At 43.8% G+C, this 19,328-nt stretch overlaps 1 protein-coding gene across 2 annotated transcripts in view; it reads left to right on the top strand.

The window, feature by feature from the left end:
* The first annotated feature begins 863 nt into the window (after positions 1–863).
* LOC120050962 (SH3 domain-containing kinase-binding protein 1-like) overlaps positions 864–19,328 on the top strand; it is a 51,962-nt gene continuing 33,497 nt past the window's right edge. Inside the window, exons 1-3 of one of the 2 annotated variants that reach the window (XM_038997512.1) lie at positions 864–1,127; positions 2,547–2,704; positions 18,203–18,305. In XM_038997512.1, coding sequence (XP_038853440.1) covers positions 1,124–1,127; positions 2,547–2,704; positions 18,203–18,305 — 265 coding nt within the window. In that variant the 5' untranslated portion in view covers positions 864–1,123. Of the gene's footprint in view, positions 1,128–2,546; positions 2,705–18,202; positions 18,306–19,328 lie in introns of those variants that run through there. The other variant, XM_038997511.1, reaches the window with a different exon arrangement.

Raw genomic sequence — 19,328 nt, 5'->3', positions numbered from 1 at the left:
ATAGCACTATAACGGCGACAAGCGGTGCCCACAAACGTTTAGGGCCTACATAAAGCTGTCCCTACAGCAGAGCTTTCTTGCCAGCACAATGGAGTGAATTTACCACCCCTACACCAGGCTATCAGCGGAGTCTTGTCTAGCAGCGAAACAATTCATTCAGCTTCGTTTACTGCCTTTAAAAAAAACAACATAGCTGATATGGTTGACCATATCTTCCTGGCATATTACATAATTTATGCAGCAGCATTTTTTGTCATTAAAGAAAAGTTGGATGACCGTTCAAAACATATGTTCCCAGTCTGACTTCCCAGTTGCAATGTTTGCGATTATCCACTGTCACCGATTCCTTCCAAACAACTCATTGTTGAATTTAAGTTTTCCAACTTGTTGTGTAATGTTTCTGTTCAATGGCCGATGAGCACTGATACGTTTCATCTATATTTTCTCTTCATTATTTCTCTTAATTTGACAAGGATTAAGAAGGATTTGCCAGTAGACTTGATCCACGAGGATGATTGCTAGTTGAGATTGTGAAAGTAAGATGTTGACATGATCAGTCCAATCAAAGCTACTGTACATATAACGTGACTTGACCTCATTTCTGTGGCCAATGACCTTGAGCCTTCTTGGAAGGGCACTTTTAATATAACTCTATGGTAGGACCCAAAGGCCTGAAATTTTGGATGTCTACCCTTTCTAAAGGACTGAAGCTAGCCTCTGCCCAACCTGCCCGGAATGACGGGTCGCCACTGTATAGGCCTATAAAAAAAATTATATCGTTTGTGTATCTGGAACGCACCCAATCTTTTGGTGGAAGATTCGTGATTTCTCGCGATATTTTTTGTACTGACGTGGTACGCAGCTCAGGGCAAAGAGAAAGCGAGCGCGCAGATCTTTCTGTACATCAGTGGTTTTCCGCTATCTGACTGCTGTCTGGTGTGATAAGGAGATAAAGCGGAAGGAATATGGTTCCATCTCACGTCCCTCCGGCTGCAGCGCTGTCATAACGGAGTTTTCGTGCGGGCGGCTGGGGCTTGTACTCGGTCCACCGAATAACCAGGATTCCTGCCTTTCCCGTTTAACACGGTAGTCAGTCAGCAGTAGCTGAGCGTCACGGGAACAGATGGGTGAGTTGAGACAAGATGATTTTTTAATATATTTTTTTACCTTTGTGATTCGTCAATTTATAGTTGTAACAGTAGAAAACCTAAACACAACTGGACACACCTGGATACTTTACAGTACAGATGCTGAATGTAGTCTAAACTATGTTTTCGTTAGCTGCGTGTGCTGATGATCATAACGCGATGCTTAGGCGGGGAACTTGCGTGTGTGTTGCGAGTACAGCAGACAGTAAGAAGACATTGATGTGCTACAGATGATGACACGTTTACATTTTCATTCTCCGTCCTCTCTCTTCCCCTATCTCGCTCTTCCTCTCCCCATTTTTGCTCGAATATAGCCTAACTGAGTGTAAATGGGTTTAGTTGTAGAGTTACTGATAGGTAGTGAAGCTCCCTCCAGGTAAACCCCAGGGAGAAGTGGGGGGAGAGAGGAGGGGGAGAACCGGAAGAGAAAACAGCTTCATGATCTTCACTGTAATACAGACTGAGATAGGCCAGATGTCCCCTCCTCTCTTCCTCCTCTATTATTTCAATCCTCTCCTCTCTTCTTCTTCTCCTCTCTTCATTCTATTCCTGTAGTGCCTGTATAAGCCACCCCCCTAGTTGTGACCAATAATATACTCATTCAGATACCTACAGACACCACCTGGCACCATCAGTTGGAGTCCTGGTCCCCATGGTAACCAGACACCTCAGCAGCACCTCCATGGGGATTGTTATTGGTGGCCAGCTGACATATGAATATTCATGATGCAGCTGCAGTGTGTCATCAGTGTTGTGTGTGTGCTCTACTACTGAGTTGGGAGTGTATTATGTCTACAGGCATAGTTGGTACACACATATGGTTCCTCTGTTCTTTCTCTCAGTACAGAGAGGCACAGGGTAGATGGGGATAGATAGGGAGAGAATGAGAAAGGATGTTTTAGGGGTTGGGAGCTAGGAGGAGGAGGATTGAGTTATAGCAGTCCTCCGTCTCATTCCACCATTCCCGTGGTTACATCCCCACCACCACCCACACAACTATGACAGCGATCTGTGTATTTGTGTGTCCTTTTACAAACTGAGCTATTCTCTTTGGGCGCATTCCTGACTTGGGATGCAAACACAACTCAACTATTGCGGAAATCAAATAACATTTTATGGGTCACCTGCACAGTTTAGCAGGTGTTATGGCGGGGCAGCGAAATGCTTATGTTCCTAGACCCTATCAGTCAATGCAGTAAATGACTACAATTAAAAATAAATAAAAAACAGGAACTAAATGATGCATTCATGTCAATGGAAAAGTTGATGACTTCGGCACAGATCTCTCACATTAAGATTCAGGCTTAAGTTTGTTAGCCATTAAGTCTAAATAGTTTGTCTTTTCTCTCTTGTCTCTCTTGTCTTTCTTTTTCTCTCTGTCTCTGTGTGTGTTTCCAGTGGAGGCGGTGGTAGAGTTTGACTATGAGGCTCAACAGGAGGATGAGTTGAGTCTGCGTGTCGGTGACATCATCGTCAAGGTAACCAAGGATGACGGAGGGTGGTGGAAAGGAGAGATAGACGGACGGAGGGGGCTGTTCCCAGACAACTTTGTCAGAGTGAGTAACAATGACAACACACACTCAAATCAATGTTGTTGTTCCCATATTGTGTTTCAAGAGCATTGTACAACCAAGTGTTTAGGATCTGTAGCACTTTTTAACTGTGTCAATGCATTTAGAATGTCAATGAAAATGCTTCACAGTGTTTAAATTGTAAATACCTCAACATGTTTATTCACCATAACACTTTTTAAACACATTAACATATTTATTTAGCACAATGCGTTTTAGGTTTTAAAAACTAAACACTGGGGATGAGGTTTTAACAGTGTAGGGTGTAAAGCACAATTTGCATATTTCCCAGCATGCATTTCAGGTGAATGTGAGAGACCCACCCATCAAATTTATTTATATAGCCCTTCTTACATCAGCTGATATCTCAAAGTGCTGTACAGAAACCCAGCCTAAAACCCCAAACAGCAAGCAATGCAGGTGAAGAAGCACGGTGGCTAGGAAAAACTCCCTAGAAAGGCCAAAACCTAGGAAGAAACCTAGAGAGGAACCAGGCTATGAGGGGTGGCCAGTCCTCTTCTGGCTGTGCCGGGTGGAGATTATAACAGAACATGGCCAAGATGTTCAAATGTTCATAAATGACCAGCATGGTCAAATAATAATAATCACAGTAGTTGTCGAGGGTGCAGCAAGTCAGCACCTCAGGAGTAAATGTCAGTTGGCTTTTCATAGCCGATTATTAAGAGTATCTCTACCGCTCTTGCGGTCTCTAGAGAGTTGAAAACAGCAGGTCTGGGACAGGTAGCACGTCCGGTGAACAGGTCAGGGTTCCATAGCCGCAGGCAGAACAGTTGAAACTGGAGCAGCAGCACGGCCAGGTGGACTGGGGACAGCAAGGAGTCATCATGCCAGGTAGTCCTGAGGCATGGTCCTAGGGCTCAGGTCCTCCGAGAGAGAGAGAGAGAAAGAGAGAATTAGAGAGAGCATACTTAAATTCACACAGGACACCGGATAAGACAGGAGAAGTACTCCAGATATAACAAACTGACCCTAGCCCCCCGACACATAAACTAATGCAGCATAAATACTGGAGGCTGAGACAGGAGGGGTCAGGAGACACTGTGGCCCCACCCGATGATACCCCCAGACAGGGCCAAACAGGAAGGATATAACCCCACCCACTTTGCCAAAGCACAGCCCCCACACCACTAGAGGGATATCTTCAACCACCAACTTACCATCCTGAGACAAGGCCGAGTATAGCCCACAAAGATCGCCACGGCACAACCCAAGGGGGGGCGCCAACACAGACAGAAAGATCACGTCAGTGACTCAACCCACTCAAGTGACGCACCCCTCCTAGGGACGGCATGAAAGAGCACCAGTAAGCCAGTGACTCAGCCCCTGTAATAGGGTTAGAGGCAGAGAATCCCAGTGGAGAGAGGGGAACCGGCCAGGCAGAGACAGCAAGGGCGGTTCGTTGCTCCAGAGCCTTTCCGTTCACCTTCTCACTCCTGGGCCAGACTACACTCAATCATATGACCTACTGAAGAGATAAGTCTTCAGTAAAGACTTAAAGGTTGAGACCGAGTCTGCGTCTCTCACATGGGTAGGCAGACCATTCCATAAAAATGGAGATCTATAGGAGAAAGCCCTGCATCCAGCTGTTTGCTTAGAAATTCTAGGGACAATTAGGAGGCCTGCGTCTCGTGACCATAGCGCACGTGTAGGTATGTACGGCAGGACCAAATCGGAAAGATAGGTAGGAGCAAGCCCATGTAATGCTTTGTAGGTTAGCAGTAAAACCTTGAAATCAGCCCTTGCCTTAACAGGAAGCCAGTGTAGGGAGGCTAGCACTGGAGTAATATGATCACATTTTTTGGTTCTAGTCAGGATTCTAGCAGCCGTATTTAGCACTAACTGAAGTTTATTTAGTGCTTTATCCGGGTAGCCGGAAAGTAGAGCATTGCAGTAGTGTAACCTAGAACTAACAAAAGCATGGATTAATTCTTCTGCATCATTTTTGGACAGAAAGTTTCTGATTTTTGCAATGTTACGTAGATGAAAAAAAGCTTTCCTTGAAACAGTCTTGATATGTTCGTCAAAAGAGAGATCAAATTTTATTTGTCACATACACATGGTTAGCAGATGTTAATGGTCACATACACATGGTTAGCAGATGTTAATGGTCACATACACATGGTTAGCAGATGTTAATGCGAGTGTAGCGAAATGCTTGTGCTTCTAGTTCCGACAATGCAGTAATAACCAACGAGTAATCTAACCTAACAATTCCACAACTACTACCTTATACACACAAGTGTAAAGGGATAAAGAATATGTACATAAAGATATATGAATGAGTGATGGTACAGAACGGCATAGGCAAGATGCAGTAGATGGTATCGAGTACAGTATATACACATGAGATGAGTAATGTAGGGTATATAAACATAAAGTGGAATAGTTTAAAGTGGCTAGTGATACATGTATTACATAAAGATGGCAAGATGCAGTAGATGATATAGAGTACAGTATATACAGTATATCACAAAAGTGAGTACACCCCTCACATTTTTGTAAATATTTGAGTATATCTTTTCATGTGACAACACTGAAGAAATGACACTTTGCTACAATGTAAAGTAGTGAGTGTACAGCTTGTATAACAGTGTAAATTTGCTGTCCCTTCAAAATAACTCAACACACAGCCATTAATGTCCAAACCGCTGGCAACAAAAGTGAGTACACCCCTAAGTGAAAATGTCCAAATTGGGCCCAATTAGCCATTTTCCCTCCCTGGTGTCATGTGACTCGTTAGTGTTACAAGGTCTCAGGTGTGAATGGGGAGCAGGTGTGTTAAATATGGTGTTATCGCTCTCACACTCCCATACTGACTGGTCACTGGAAGTTCAACATGGCACCTCATGGCAAAGAAATCTCTGAGGATCTGAAAAAAAATAATTGTTGCTCTACATAAAGATGGCCTGGGCTATAAGAAGATTGCCAAGACCCTGAAACTGAGCTGCAGCACGGTGGCCAAGACCATACAGCGGTTTAACTGGACAGGTTCCACTCCGAACAGGCCTCGCCATGGTCGACCAAAGAAGTTGAGTGCACGTGCTCAGCGTCATATCCAGAGGTTGTCTTTGGGAAATAGACGTATGAGTGCTGCCAGCATTGCTGCAGAGGTTGAAGGGGTGGGGGGTCAGCCTGTCAGTGCTCAGACCATACGCCGTACACTGCATCAAATTGGTCTGCATGGCTGTCGTCCCAGAAGGAAGCCTCTTCTAAAGATGATGCACAAGAAAGCCCGCAAACAGTTTGCTGAAGACAAGCAGACTAAGGACATGGATTACTGGAACCATGTTCTGTGGTCTGATGAGACCAAGATAAACTTATTTGGTTCAGATGGTGTCAAGCGTGTGTGGCGGCAACCAGGTGAGGAGTACAAAGACAAGTGTGTCTCGCCTACAGTCAAGCATGGTGGTGGGAGTGTCTTGGTCTGGGGCTGCATGAGTGCTGCCGGCACTGGGGAGCTACAGTTCATTGAGGGAACCATGAATGCCAACATGTACTGTGACATACTGAAGCAGAGCATGATCCGCTCCCTTCGGAGACTGGGCCGCAGGGCAGTATTCCAACATGATAACGACCCCAAATACACCTCCAAGACGACCACTGCCTTGCTAAAGAAGCTGAGGGTAAAGGTGATGGACTGGCCAAGCATGTCTCCAGACATAAACCCTATTGAGCATCTGTGGGGCATCCTCAAATGGAAGGTGGAGGAGTGCAAGGTCTCTAACATCCACCAGCTCCGTGATGTCGTCATGGAGGAGTGGAAGAGGACTCCAGTGGCAACCTGTGAAGCACTGGTGAACCCATGCCCAAGAGGGTTAAGGCAGTGCTGGAAAATGATGGTGGCCACACAAAATATTGACACTTTGGGGCCAATTTGGACATTTTCACTTAGGGGTGTACTCACTTTTGTTGCCAGCGGTTTAGACATTAATGGCTGTGTGTTGAGTTATTTTGAGGGGACAGCAGATTTACACTGTTATACAAGCTGTACACTCACTACTTCACATTGTAGCAAAGTGTCATTTCTTCAGTGTTGTCACATGAAAAGATACACTCAAATATTTACAAAAATGTGAGGGGTGTACTCACTTTTGTGATATACTGTACATATACATATGAGATGAGTAATGTAGGGTATGTAAACATTATATTAAGTGGCATTGTTTAAAGTGGCTAGTGATACATTTTTACATAAATTTCCATCAATTCCCATTATTAAAGTGGCTGGAGTTGAGTCAGTATGTTGGCAGCGGCCATTAAATGTTAGTGGTGGCTGTTTAACAGTCTGATGGCCTTGAGATAGAAGCTGTTTTTCAGTCTCTCGGTCCCTGCTTTGATGCACCTCGCCTTCTGGATGATAGTGGGGTGAACAGGCAGTGGCTCGGGTGGTTGTTGTCCTTGATGATCTTTATGGCCTTCCTGTGACATCGGGTGGTGTAGGTGTCCTGGAGGGCAGGTAGTTTGCCCCCGGTGATGCGTTGTGCAGACCTCACTACCCTCTGGAGAGCCTTACGGTTGTGGGCGGAGCAATTGCTGTACCAGGCTGTGATACAGCCCGACAGGATGCTCTCGATTGTGCATCTGTAGAAGTTTGTGAGTGCTTTTGGTGACAAGCCGAATTTCTTCAGCCTCCTGAGGTTGAAGAGGCGCTGCTGCGGCTTCTTCACAACGCTGTCTGTGTGGGTGGACCAATTCAGTTTGTCCGTGATGTGTACGCCGAGGAACTTAAAACTTACTACCCTCTCCACTACTGTCCCGTCGATGTGGATAGGGGGGTGCTCCCTCTGCTGTTTCCTGAAGTCCACAATCATCTCCTTTGTTTTGTTGACGTTGAGTGTGAGGTTATTTTCCTGACACCACACTCCGAGGGCCCTCACCTCCTCCCTGTAGGCTGTCTCGTCGTTGTTGGTAATCAAGCCTACCACTGTAGTGTCGTCCGCAAACTTGATGATTGAGTTGGAGGTGTGCATGGCCACGCAGTCGTGGGTGAACAGGGAGTACAGGAGAGGGCTCAGAACGCACCCTTGTGGGGCCCCAGTGTTGAGGATCAGCGGGGTGGAGATGTTGTTACCTACCCTCACCACCTGGGGGCGGCCCGTCAGGAAGTCCAGTTGCACGGGGCGGGGTCGAGACCCAGGGTCTCGAGCTTGATGTCGAGTTTGGAGGGTACTATGGTGTTAAATGTTGAGCTGTAGTCGATGAACAGCATTCTCACATAGGTATTCCTCTTGTCCAGATGGGTTAGGGCAGTGTGCAGTGTGGTTGCGATTGCGTCGTCTGTGGACCTATTGGGTCGGTAAGCAAATTGGAGTGGGTCTAGGGTGTCAGGTAGGGTGGAGGTGATATGGTCCTTGACTAGTCTCTCAAAGCACTTCATGATGACGGAAGTGAGTGCTACGGGGCGGTAGTCGTTTAGCTCAGTTACCTTAGCTTTCTTGGGAACAGGAACAATGGTGGCCCTCTTGAAGCATGTGGGAACAGCAGACTGGGATAAGGATTGATTGAATATGTCCGTAAACACACCAGCCAACTGGTCTGCGCATGCTCTGAGGACGCGGCTGGGAATGCCGTCTGGGCCTGCAGCCTTGCGAGGGTTAACACGTTTAAATGTTTTACTCACCTCGGCTGCAGTGAAGGAGAGCCCGCAGGTTTTGGTAGCGGGCCGTGTCAGTGGCACTGTATTGTCCTCAAAGCGAGCAAAAAAGTTATTTAGTCTGTCTGGGAGCAAGACATCCTGGTCTGCGACGGGGCTGGTTTTCTTTTTGTAATCCGTCATCAGATCAGGGTCCAGAGTAATGCCGAGGTCCTTCAGTTTTATTTGAGACGACTTTACAACCATCAAGATTAATTGTCAGATTCAACAGAAGATCTCTTTGTTTCTTGGGACCTAGAACAAGCATCTCTGTTTTGTCCGAGTTTAAAAGTATGACTGTGTTTGTTGGTGAGAGGGACATGGTTGTTGATTTCAATAACTTGATTGACCATACCTGAACATGTTACTTTTTAAAATATAAAATATACTCCAACTTGGCAATAACTAAAGGCCATTCACATATTATACATGTCATCAGTTGTTTAGTTATGACCTTGTTATCCTCCATAATGTGTTCTGAAAATCTTGACTCATGGGCCACATCAGACCTGCAAGTCACAATACACTGGTTTGTGAAGTGATTAAATCTTATTGGAATACAGATGGAGGGTGTATATCCAACAATTTAAATATTTTTTCAGTCAAGACATGGCATATGGGGGAGCAGTGAGATACCCAATCGGTTAGATGATACTTTTCTCGTCAATCTTCTTGAAAAAAAAAATGTATAGTTAAAGATTGTACTAAAAATCGCTCCACCATTTCCTGGTTGCTAAAATTCCAAAAGTTCTTCTAATTTCAGTTTATGTGGCAAAACCAACAGGTAGGTGTAGAGAATCATTGTACTGTCTAAACCGCTCTGAAATATATATTTGCATAACCAATACTATTGTATTTTCAGCTGTTTGAAGCTGGTGTATAAAACCGAAAGTGAAATACGCAAAAAACTAAACTTAAGAACAGAAAGTGTAGAAATAGCGCACATAGAACTGATCTACCTCTTCTTAGACTTGCTTTCATTGAGATCTATAACACACATTTCTATGTGAATTTGGTCGGTCCGCCTAAAAAAAGTTACATATTGCAGCTTTTGAAAACTCGAAATCAACCAAAGGTCAAATGCTTTACTATCTAAAGGTTGCAAGTGCGTGGGCGACGGAGAGAAACAAAATGGTGCAGTTTAAGGCCATGTGGCGGAGAGTGATGCAGGCGCTGGAGATGAGGGGTGTGAGCAGTTGGGTCCTGGCAGGAGTGATGTCGTGGATGTTTGTGTGCATCTGTATGTTGTCGTTTTGTATGTGGATATTTTGTATTATAAAAATATATATAATAAATAAAATATTAAAGCCAATATTTTTTCACCCAAACCTGCACTCAGAATGACTGCTGTGGTGAAGGACTTAACAAACAAGACCAGCTTAACCATCTAAACTGGAACCACCATCTCAGCAACGGGTGTAATAAATCCAACCCCTTACAGATTGGATTAGTTTAGAAAAATGCAAGTTATTTATCTTTGTATAGTATACAATCAAGTAATCAATCAATGTGCAGGAGGAAACATAGATATTAAAACAAACTATTCTAAAAATCAACCTGCAACCAAACATGCTGGACAAAACTGATAATGAGGCCCCGCCCATGTCTTTTTCACTCAGAGAGTTGAACTCAACACAGTTGAGAAACAATAACACCACGGGAATGGAAACATTTCTTGAATCAAATGTCTTGTTCAGTTGTGCTGAAAAGGTAGATTTGATTGATTGATTGAATTTATTTGACAATTTGTAAAATCTATACATAAGGGCGCTCCAGCTGGTGACGCCTCCACATACAATTGAAGGAAATCATCAAGGATAACACAATAAATCTTAACAGCTTATTTCCATTATGGTCCTTTTGAAGAGGGAAAGGTGGCAGACATTCCTAATACTGATCTGAATAGAAGGCATGGAAAGTCACATCCATTTCTATTGACTAAAGCCACTCTTAACAGGACTATGGGAAAGTAAACACTAGTGTTTAAAATGTGAACACTTAGGAGATGAAGGTGCTCTCCTGGTTGGAAACTAACCGGAAAAAGCTCACTATCATGTTTAATCTTGCATTCTAAATGCTTGTGTTTAGGATGAGAACACTTATTGGCAAATCTAAATGTCTAACGTTAAAGTTTTAAACACGTCACGTTTCATGTTTTTTTACAGTGTAGCCTAATGAACCTAATGAATGGTTCTGCGAACCTGTAAAGAACACAAACATGTTCTTTGAATGTCCTGGATGGGAGACCAGATGCTGCAGCAAAAACACTGACATCAGTATCTAACAGTGGTGTGGGTGTGTGGTACGGGGGAAGCATCCACTTCCTTTCACAGTAGAGGAAGTAAAAATGATACAAGCAAACATGAACCCAGTGTTGTGTGTTTCTTTAACCCTGAATGGTCAATGATAAAGTCGATCTAGAATAGAACGGACGAGATATTCATCTGCTGAGTTGTTGCTCCTAAAAGTCATGATTTAATAACTGTTGTGTTGAATGTCACTGCTCCCACAGATTACACTCACCCTGTGCTCAGTTTGTGTGTGCATGAGTCATGCATGTTATCATTCTCTTGTTCTTCCCAATAAAATGTGCATTTGTTCACTCCCCTCATGGGATGAATATTTTCCAGAGAATCTTTCAGGTTTCAACACCAGGAATAATACATATTATGCAGAGCGTCCCGAGAAATAACTATCTGTGGGGGCCCCCAGTCGAGCAGTGAATTTCAACCACAGATTCAACCACAAAGACCAGGGAGGTTTTCCAATGACATGCAAAGAAGGGCACCTATTGGTAGATGGGTGTAAAAGCAGACATTGAATGTCCGTTTGAGCATGGTGAAGTTATTAATTACACTTGGGATGGTGTATCAATACACCCAGTCACTACAAAGATATAGGCGTCCTTCCTAAACTCAGTTTGCAGAGAGGAAGGAAACCACTCAGGGATATGAAGATGAGGCCAATGGTGACTTTAAAACAGTTACAGAGTTGAATGGTTGTGATAAGAGAGAACTGAGGATGGATCAACAACATTGTACTTATTACTCCAGAATACTAACCTAACTGACAGAGTGAAAAGGAAAACCTGTTAGTCTGCTTTCTACCAGACACTGGGAGATGAATTCACCTTTCAGCAGGACAATAACCTGATGAAGGAAAAAGGAAACCGCACACTGCTCTTAATAGTATCACTGATCTTTAATAAGCTTGCGTATCGGCCTCACGGCCTTCGTCAGAGCTTTTGTGATTATCTAAAAATTAGCACCGTTATGTAGACCTAGCCCCACCCACATCCGTTACACGCATCGAAAGGGGTTGGAGGCGAAGGAAAAATAAATAAGTGCTACCAAATATAACAATATGCATTTCATAAATATTCGAATAAAGTGTGTAAATAAGACGTATTAAACACGTCTGTAAAACAACAATGAAGACATAGCACGTTTTCATTAATCATCGTATGAAAAACATCAGAGTAATCTTAAATAGGAACATAACTCATGTTCAAATTCACAACATAACATACATAGGCTAATTCTCTGTTTGAGAGAGCGGGAGGTTTTACCGACATAGCAGAGCCCACATGGACATTTAATAATGTAAATAACATGGGTGGTGGAACACGTAATAATGTAATTTATTTGGAACTGTTTTCCTGTGTGTGGGTGGCAGAAATATTCACACTTCATCATATTGTTGCACTGTGCGCATCCTCTGCATTTATAGCTACCATTTGGTAGAGGCTGTAAAAGAGCCTGGCTGATTTTCTTTTGTGGCTGGCAGTTGGCATGAACCAATTTAGCGCGTAAATTGCGACCTCGCCTATACACAATAAGTGGTGGTAAAATATGCCAGTGTTTCTTGACCACATCTCCCAGTTTCTTGACCACATCTCCCACTTTTCGCGAGTTCAAAGTATATGTGGTTCTGAACATTACGGAGTGTTCTTTAGCGGGTCTTTTTTGTAGCAGTTCATCTCGTGTTTTTTCCAATGCCAAATTATGAGCTTCATCCACACATTGTGACGAATAGCCTCTTCTTAGAAACCTAATGCGCATCTTCGCTGCTTTTTCTAGATAATCCTCTGTGGAGTGGCATATACGGCGCAGTCTAAAAGATTGGCTTCTTGGAAGTCCTCTTTTTAATGGCTCAGGATGGAAGCTGTCCACCTGTAAAGAGCATTTCTGTCCGTTTCTTTTCTGTACAGAGTTGTAAACAGGGTTCCATTTGATTTCTCAGGACAATAACCTAAAACACAAGGCCAAATCTACACTGAAGTTGCTTACCAAGAAGACAGTGATGGTTCCTGAGTGGCCGAGTTACAGTTTTGACTTAAATCTACTTGAAAATCTATGGCAAGACCTGACAATGGTTGTCTAGCAATGATCAACAACCAATTTGACAGAGCTTGAAGAATTTGAAAATAATAAATGGGCAAATGTTGCACCATCCAGATATGTAAAGCTCTTAGAGACTCACACACTCAACTGTAATCATTGCCAAAGGTGATTCTACAAAGTATTGACTCAGGGCAGGGCCGGCGCCAGAACAATTCAGTTGGGCCGGCCATGTGTGCACCCGCATGCGCGTTCATAATTAGTTTCAATAGGTGTAATAGTAAAGACCATAGGCAGCTGGTGAGTTTCAAGTTTGGAGAAGCTTACAATTTATCCTACCATTTCTACCGATCTATCTTTTATATGCACATTTTTGTGGAACAGTTTAATTTCAATAATAACATTTTATTTTCTCAAAATCATTGTCACGTGGTTAATCATAAAAATCTGAAATAAAATGATAAAATGTTAAAATTCAACTGAGGTGAGAGCAGCAGCCTCTGCCTTATGAACACATTGATACACTGTGATCCATTGGCGGCTAAAGAAATGAGCTCATAGAACTCCGAGATAGCCTATAGGCCAATGTAGCAGTAGGCCTGTAACTTCCATCTCAACTAAGTAAAGCTGACAAATAAAAACAGTAGAAAATAACCTGATGAAATTTCTGGTTCTTTCAATCACAATCATCTCTCTTCTCCACCTGTCTGCCTCCCTTTCTATCTGTCTTGATTTGAGCTATTGCTAGTGAAAAAACAAAACCAAAACTTTTGGACAAAACCAAAACGTGTTTATCACAAGTTTAGAAGGTTGTGAACTCTGCAAGCAATGTTTCCACTCCGAGAATGAGAACGGTGAATTACTGTAATTAATACATGCATTGATAGAAGTGTATGTAACCATATGATGAGGGAATAACAGTACATTTACTAGGCCTACTGGAGACATATATAATGGGGAATTGATCAAAAATGTACCATCAAAGGGCAAAGAATTCACACAATGAAAAAATGTATGGGCAAGAATTGGCGGTAGACAGCTGAGCACATTCTGGAGAGCTGCACCATATCTTGTCCAAACACCCCTCCTCCACACACAGGTCTGCACATTATACCCATAGAACAGCATTGGTCTTGTACTGGACAGATTTAGGTAAGAGTTAGCCCTCTCACTTCGCCTTTTCCTGTCTGCTAAAACTATATCACCGGAGAAAGCATCTAAGCGAGTGGAACAGCACCCCTCTATATATAGACCATGTATCTGACGCGGTCTGGCCAGAAATAGTATGACATGCTATAATATTTTGGTCCAGACAGCATTAGATATATGGTCAACACATACTGAGATGTAAATGTAAACATTTCTAAAAACATCTTTTCACTTTGTCATTATGGGGTATTGTGTGTAGATGGGTGAGAGAGAAATACAATTAATACATTTTTAATTCAGGCTGTGACAACAAAGTGTGAAATAAGTCAGTGGGTATATTCTTTCAGAAGGCTCTGTATGGTCACTATGGCAGGGTTCTCCCCAAACAAGGGGGGCGCTGCACCACCTTGTCAGCTTGGCTGTGCCAAGAATTACACATTTTATGATTCCCTTCTCCATCTTTCTGATGTAAAAAGGGTTTTATAAATATATTTGATTTAGATTATTATCATTTTTTTTGGTATTCATAAAGCATCTCAGAGCAGATCATAATGAATAACATTACATGGACAGAGGGTACCTGATCCTAGATCAGCACTCCTAGTCTGTAATGCTTTATGGATATGGGCCCTGCTGGTATGTGTTAGTGCTAGGCTGGAACAAAAACCTGTAAAAACAACTGCTTTCCAGGACCAGGGTTGGAAAATGTTCATCTCAAAGGAAAAGAGTTTGACTAGATGTGTGTGTGTGTGTACAGTTGTGGCCAAAAGTTTTGAGAACACAAATATTAATTTTCACAAAGTCTTCTGCCTCAGTGTCTTTAGATATTTTTGTCAGATGTTACTATGGAATACTGAAGTATAATTACAGGCATTTCATAAGTGTCAAAGGCTTTTATTGACAATTACATGAAGTTGATGCAAAGAGTCAATATTTGCAGTGTTGACCCTTCTTTTTCAAGACCTCTGCAATCCGCCCTGGCATGCTGTCAATTAACTTCTGGGCCACATCCTGACTGATGGCAGCCCATTCTTGCATAATCAATGCTTGGAGTTTGTCCGAATTTGTGGGGTTTTGTTTGTCCACCCGCCTCTTGAGGATTGACCACAAGTTCTCAATGGGATTAAGGTCTGGGGAGTGTCCTGGCCATGGACCCAAAATATCGATGTTTTGTTCCCTGAGCCACTTAGTTATCACTTTTGCTTTATGGCAAGGTGCTCCATCATGCTTTAAAAGGCATTGTTTGTCACCAAACTGTTCCTGGATGGTTGGGAGAAGTTGCTCTCGGAGGATGTGTTGGTACCATTCTTTATTCATGGCTGTGTTCTTAGGCAAAATTGTGAGTGAGCCCACTCCCTTGGCTGAGAAGCAACCCCACACATGAATGGTCTCAGGATGCTTTACTGTTGGCATGACACAGGACTGATGGTAGCGCTCACCTTGTCTTCTCCGAACAAGCTTTTTTCCGGATGGCCCAAACAATCGGAAAGGGGATTCATCAGAGAAAATGACTTTACCCCAGTCCTCAGCAGTCCAATCCCTGTACCTTTTGCAGAATATCAGTCTGTCCCTGATGTTTTTCCTGGAGAGAAGTGGCTTCTTTGCTGCCCTTCTTGACACCAGGCCATCCTCCACAAGTCTTCGCCTCACTGTGCGTGCAGATGCACTCACACCTGCCTGCTGCCATTCCTGAGCAAGCTCTGTACTGGTGGTGTCCCGATCCCGCAGCTGAATCAACTTTAGGAGACGGTTCTGGCAATTGCTGGACTTTCTTGGGCGCCCTGAAGCCTTCTTCACAACAATTTAACCACTCTCCTTGAAGTTCTTGATGATCCGATAAGTGGTTGATTTAGGTGCAATCTTACTGGCAGCAATATCCTTGCCTGTGAAGCCCTTTTTGTGCAAAGCAACGATGACGGCACGTGTTTCCTTGCATGTAACCATGGTTGACAGAGGAAGAACAATTATTCCAAGCACCACCCTCCTTTTGAAGCTTCCAGTCTGTTATTCGAACTCAATCAGCATAACGGAGTGATCTCCAGCCTTGTCCTCGTCAACACTCACACCTGTGTTAACGGGAGAATCACTGACATGATGTCAGCTGGTCCTTTTGTGGCAGGGCTGAAATGCATTGGAAGTGTTTTTGGGGGATTCAGTTAATTTGGATGGCAAAGAGGGACTTTGCAATTAATTGCAATTAATCTGATCACTCTTCATAACATTCTGGAATATACGCAAATTGCCATCATACAAACTGAGGTAGCAGACTTTGTGAAAATTAATATTTGTGTCATTCTCAAAACTTTTGGCCACGACTGTACAGTAAGCAGGTGTTTCCTGTTCTGACATTGCAAATCTGTTCCTCTTCCTTTTGTTATATCAGTTTGGTTTCCTTCTATAGAGAAACACACTCACTTATACTCTGACACACTGAGGTGTGTGTGTGAATGTGTGTGTGTGTTATTGCGTTAGTCTGTTAGCTGCAGAGCAGGGATTATGAAACTGCATCCTGACGAATGCATTAAAGAACTGTGAAATACACAGCCGTGTGTGTGAATAAAAAGTGTGTATGTTGCAGCTGTAGGGATTTGCTGACGTACACACAGTAACTCGGGTAGGGCAATGCTGACGTACACACAGTAACTCGGGTAGGGCAATGCTGGCGTACACACAGTAACTCGGGTAGGGCAACGCTGACGTACACACAGTAACTCGGGTAGGGCAATGCTGACGTACACACAGTAACTCGGGTAGGGCAATGCTGACGTACACACAGTAACTCGGGTAGGGCAATGCTGACGTACACACAGTAACTCGGGTAGGGCAATGCTGACGTACACACAGTAACTCGGGTAGGGATTTGCTGGCGTACACACAGTAACTCGGGTAGGGCAACGCTGACGTACACACAGTAACTCGGGTAAGGCAACGCTGACGTACACACAGTAACTCGGGTAAGGCAACGCTGACGTACACACAGTAACTCGGGTAGGGCAATGCTGACGTACACACAGTAACTCGGGTAGGGCAACGCTGACGTACACACAGTAACTCGGGTAGGGCAACGCTGGCGTACACACAGTAACTCGGGTAGGGCAACGCTGACGTACACACAGTAACTCGGGTAGGGAAACGCTGACGTACACACAGTAACTCGGGTAGGGCAATGCTGACGTACACACAGTAACCCGGGTAGGGCAATGCTGGCGTACACACAGTAACTCGGGTAGGGCAATGCTGGCGTACACACAGTAACTCGGGTAGGGATTTGCTGGCGTACACACAGTAACTCGGGTAGGGCAATGCTGACGTACACACAGTAACTCGGGTAGGGCAATGCTGGCGTACACACAGTAACTCGGGTAGGGATTTGCTGGCGTACACACAGTAACTCGGGTAGGGCAATGCTGACGTACACACAGTAACTCGGGTAGGGCAATGCTGACGTACACACAGTAACTCGGGTAGGGATTTGCTGACGTACACACAGTAACTCGGGTAGGGATTTGCTGGCGTACACACAGTAACTCGGGTAGGGATTTGCTGGCGTACACACAGTAACTCGGGTAGGGCAATGCTGGCGTACACACAGTAACTCGGGTAGGGCAACGCTGACGTACACACAGTAACTCGGGTAGGGCAACGCTGACGTACACACAGTAACTCGGGTAGGGCAATGCTGGCGTACACACAGTAACTTGGGTAGGGCAACGCTGACGTACACACAGTAACTCGGGTAGGGCAATGCTGACGTACACACAGTAACTCGGGTAGGGCAACGCTGACGTACACACAGTAACTCGGGTAGGGCAATGCTGGCGTACACACAGTAACTCGGGTAGGGCAATGCTGACGTACACACAGTAACTCGGGTAGGGCAACGCTGACGTACACACAGTAACTCGGGTAGGGCAATGCTGACGTACACATAGTAACTTGGGTCGTGTGTGTCCTGTGATAGTTTACATAAGAAAAAAAGGGCAAGACACAATAACTGCGTTAGCGTTTGTGGGTGGACATGAAGTGTGTGTGTGTGTGTGTGTTCCTCTTCCTGCTCATAAAGGGTTAGGTGACTCGGGTTACAGACCTTTTAACCATTACCATGACTTCAGCACCTGATAGATAGATGGGACATAAGATACACAGAGATACAAAACAAACATTCAAACTCTCTCTCTCTGTGTGTGTTTCTATCTCTCTCTCTCTGTGTCTCTGTCTCTCTCTCTCTCTCTGTGTTTCTGTCTCTCTCTCACGTGTCTATCTCTCGCTCGCTCTATCTCTCTGTTTCTGTCTCTCGCTCTATCTCTCTCTCTCTCTCTCTCTCTCTCTGTCTCTGTCCAGGAGATGAAGAAGGAGGTGAAGAGAGTGGCGGGTCCTAAATCTGATTTGTCCAATGGCAGTACAAGCCTTGTACCTGAGCCTGACCTACGACCAGCCAGGAAAGGTACCCCCCCCCCCCCCCTTCACACACACGCACACACACACACATCCTTAGGTAGGTTAATGTCCCCCTGCTCATACACAGATCCTATTAGAGTGATAGGGATTAGCGTCAGGTTATCCTTTGTCCTTCACACACACGTGCACACATTCCTGGTACTACCGTTCACTAAAGGAATTATTCACAATATTAACAGTACTATATATATACATACTGTTGAAGTCGGAAGTTTACATACACTTAGGTTGGAGTCATTAAAACTCGTTTTTCAACCACTCCACAAATTTCTTGTTAACAAACTATAGTTTTGTCAAGTTGGTTAGGACATCTACTTTGTGCATGACACAAGTAATATTTCCAACAATTGTTTACAGACAGATTATTTCACTTATAATTCACTGTATCACTGTATCACAGAAGTTTACATACACTATGTTGACTGTGCCTTTTAAACAGCTTGGAAAATTCCAGAAAATTATGTCATGGCTTTAGAAGCTTCTGATAGACTAATTGACATAATTTTAGTCAATTGGAGGTGTACCTGTGGATGTATTTTAAGGCCTACCTTCAAACTCAGTGCCTCTTTGCTTGACATCATGGGAAAATCAAAAGAAATCAGCCAAGACCTCAGGAAGAAAGAGCGTAGGGTCTTCCATTACTGTGGCGGTCCTCATGAGAGCCAGTTTCATCATAGCGCTTAATGGTTTCTGCGACTGCACTTGAAGAAACTTTCAAAGTTCTTGAAATTTTCCGTATTGACTGACCTTCATGTCTTAAAGTAATGGACTGTAATTTCTCTTTGTTTTTCTGAGCTGTTCTTGCCATAATATGGACTTGGTCTTTTACCAAATAGGACTATCTTCTGTATACCAACCCTACCTTGTTACAACACAACTGATTGGCTCAAATGCATTAAGAAGGAAATAAATTCTACAAATTAACTTTTAAGAAAGCACACCTGTTAATTGAAATGCATTCCAGGTTGCTACATTGTTAAGCTGGTTGAGAGAATGTCAAGAGTGTGCA

The sequence above is a fragment of the Salvelinus namaycush genome, chromosome 7 (genome assembly GCF_016432855.1).
Source record: "Salvelinus namaycush isolate Seneca chromosome 7, SaNama_1.0, whole genome shotgun sequence".
In the NCBI taxonomy this organism is placed as follows: Eukaryota; Metazoa; Chordata; class Actinopteri; order Salmoniformes; family Salmonidae; genus Salvelinus; species Salvelinus namaycush.
Note: the sequence above shows the minus strand (reverse complement) of the source record. Positions and strands in the feature narration are given on the sequence as shown.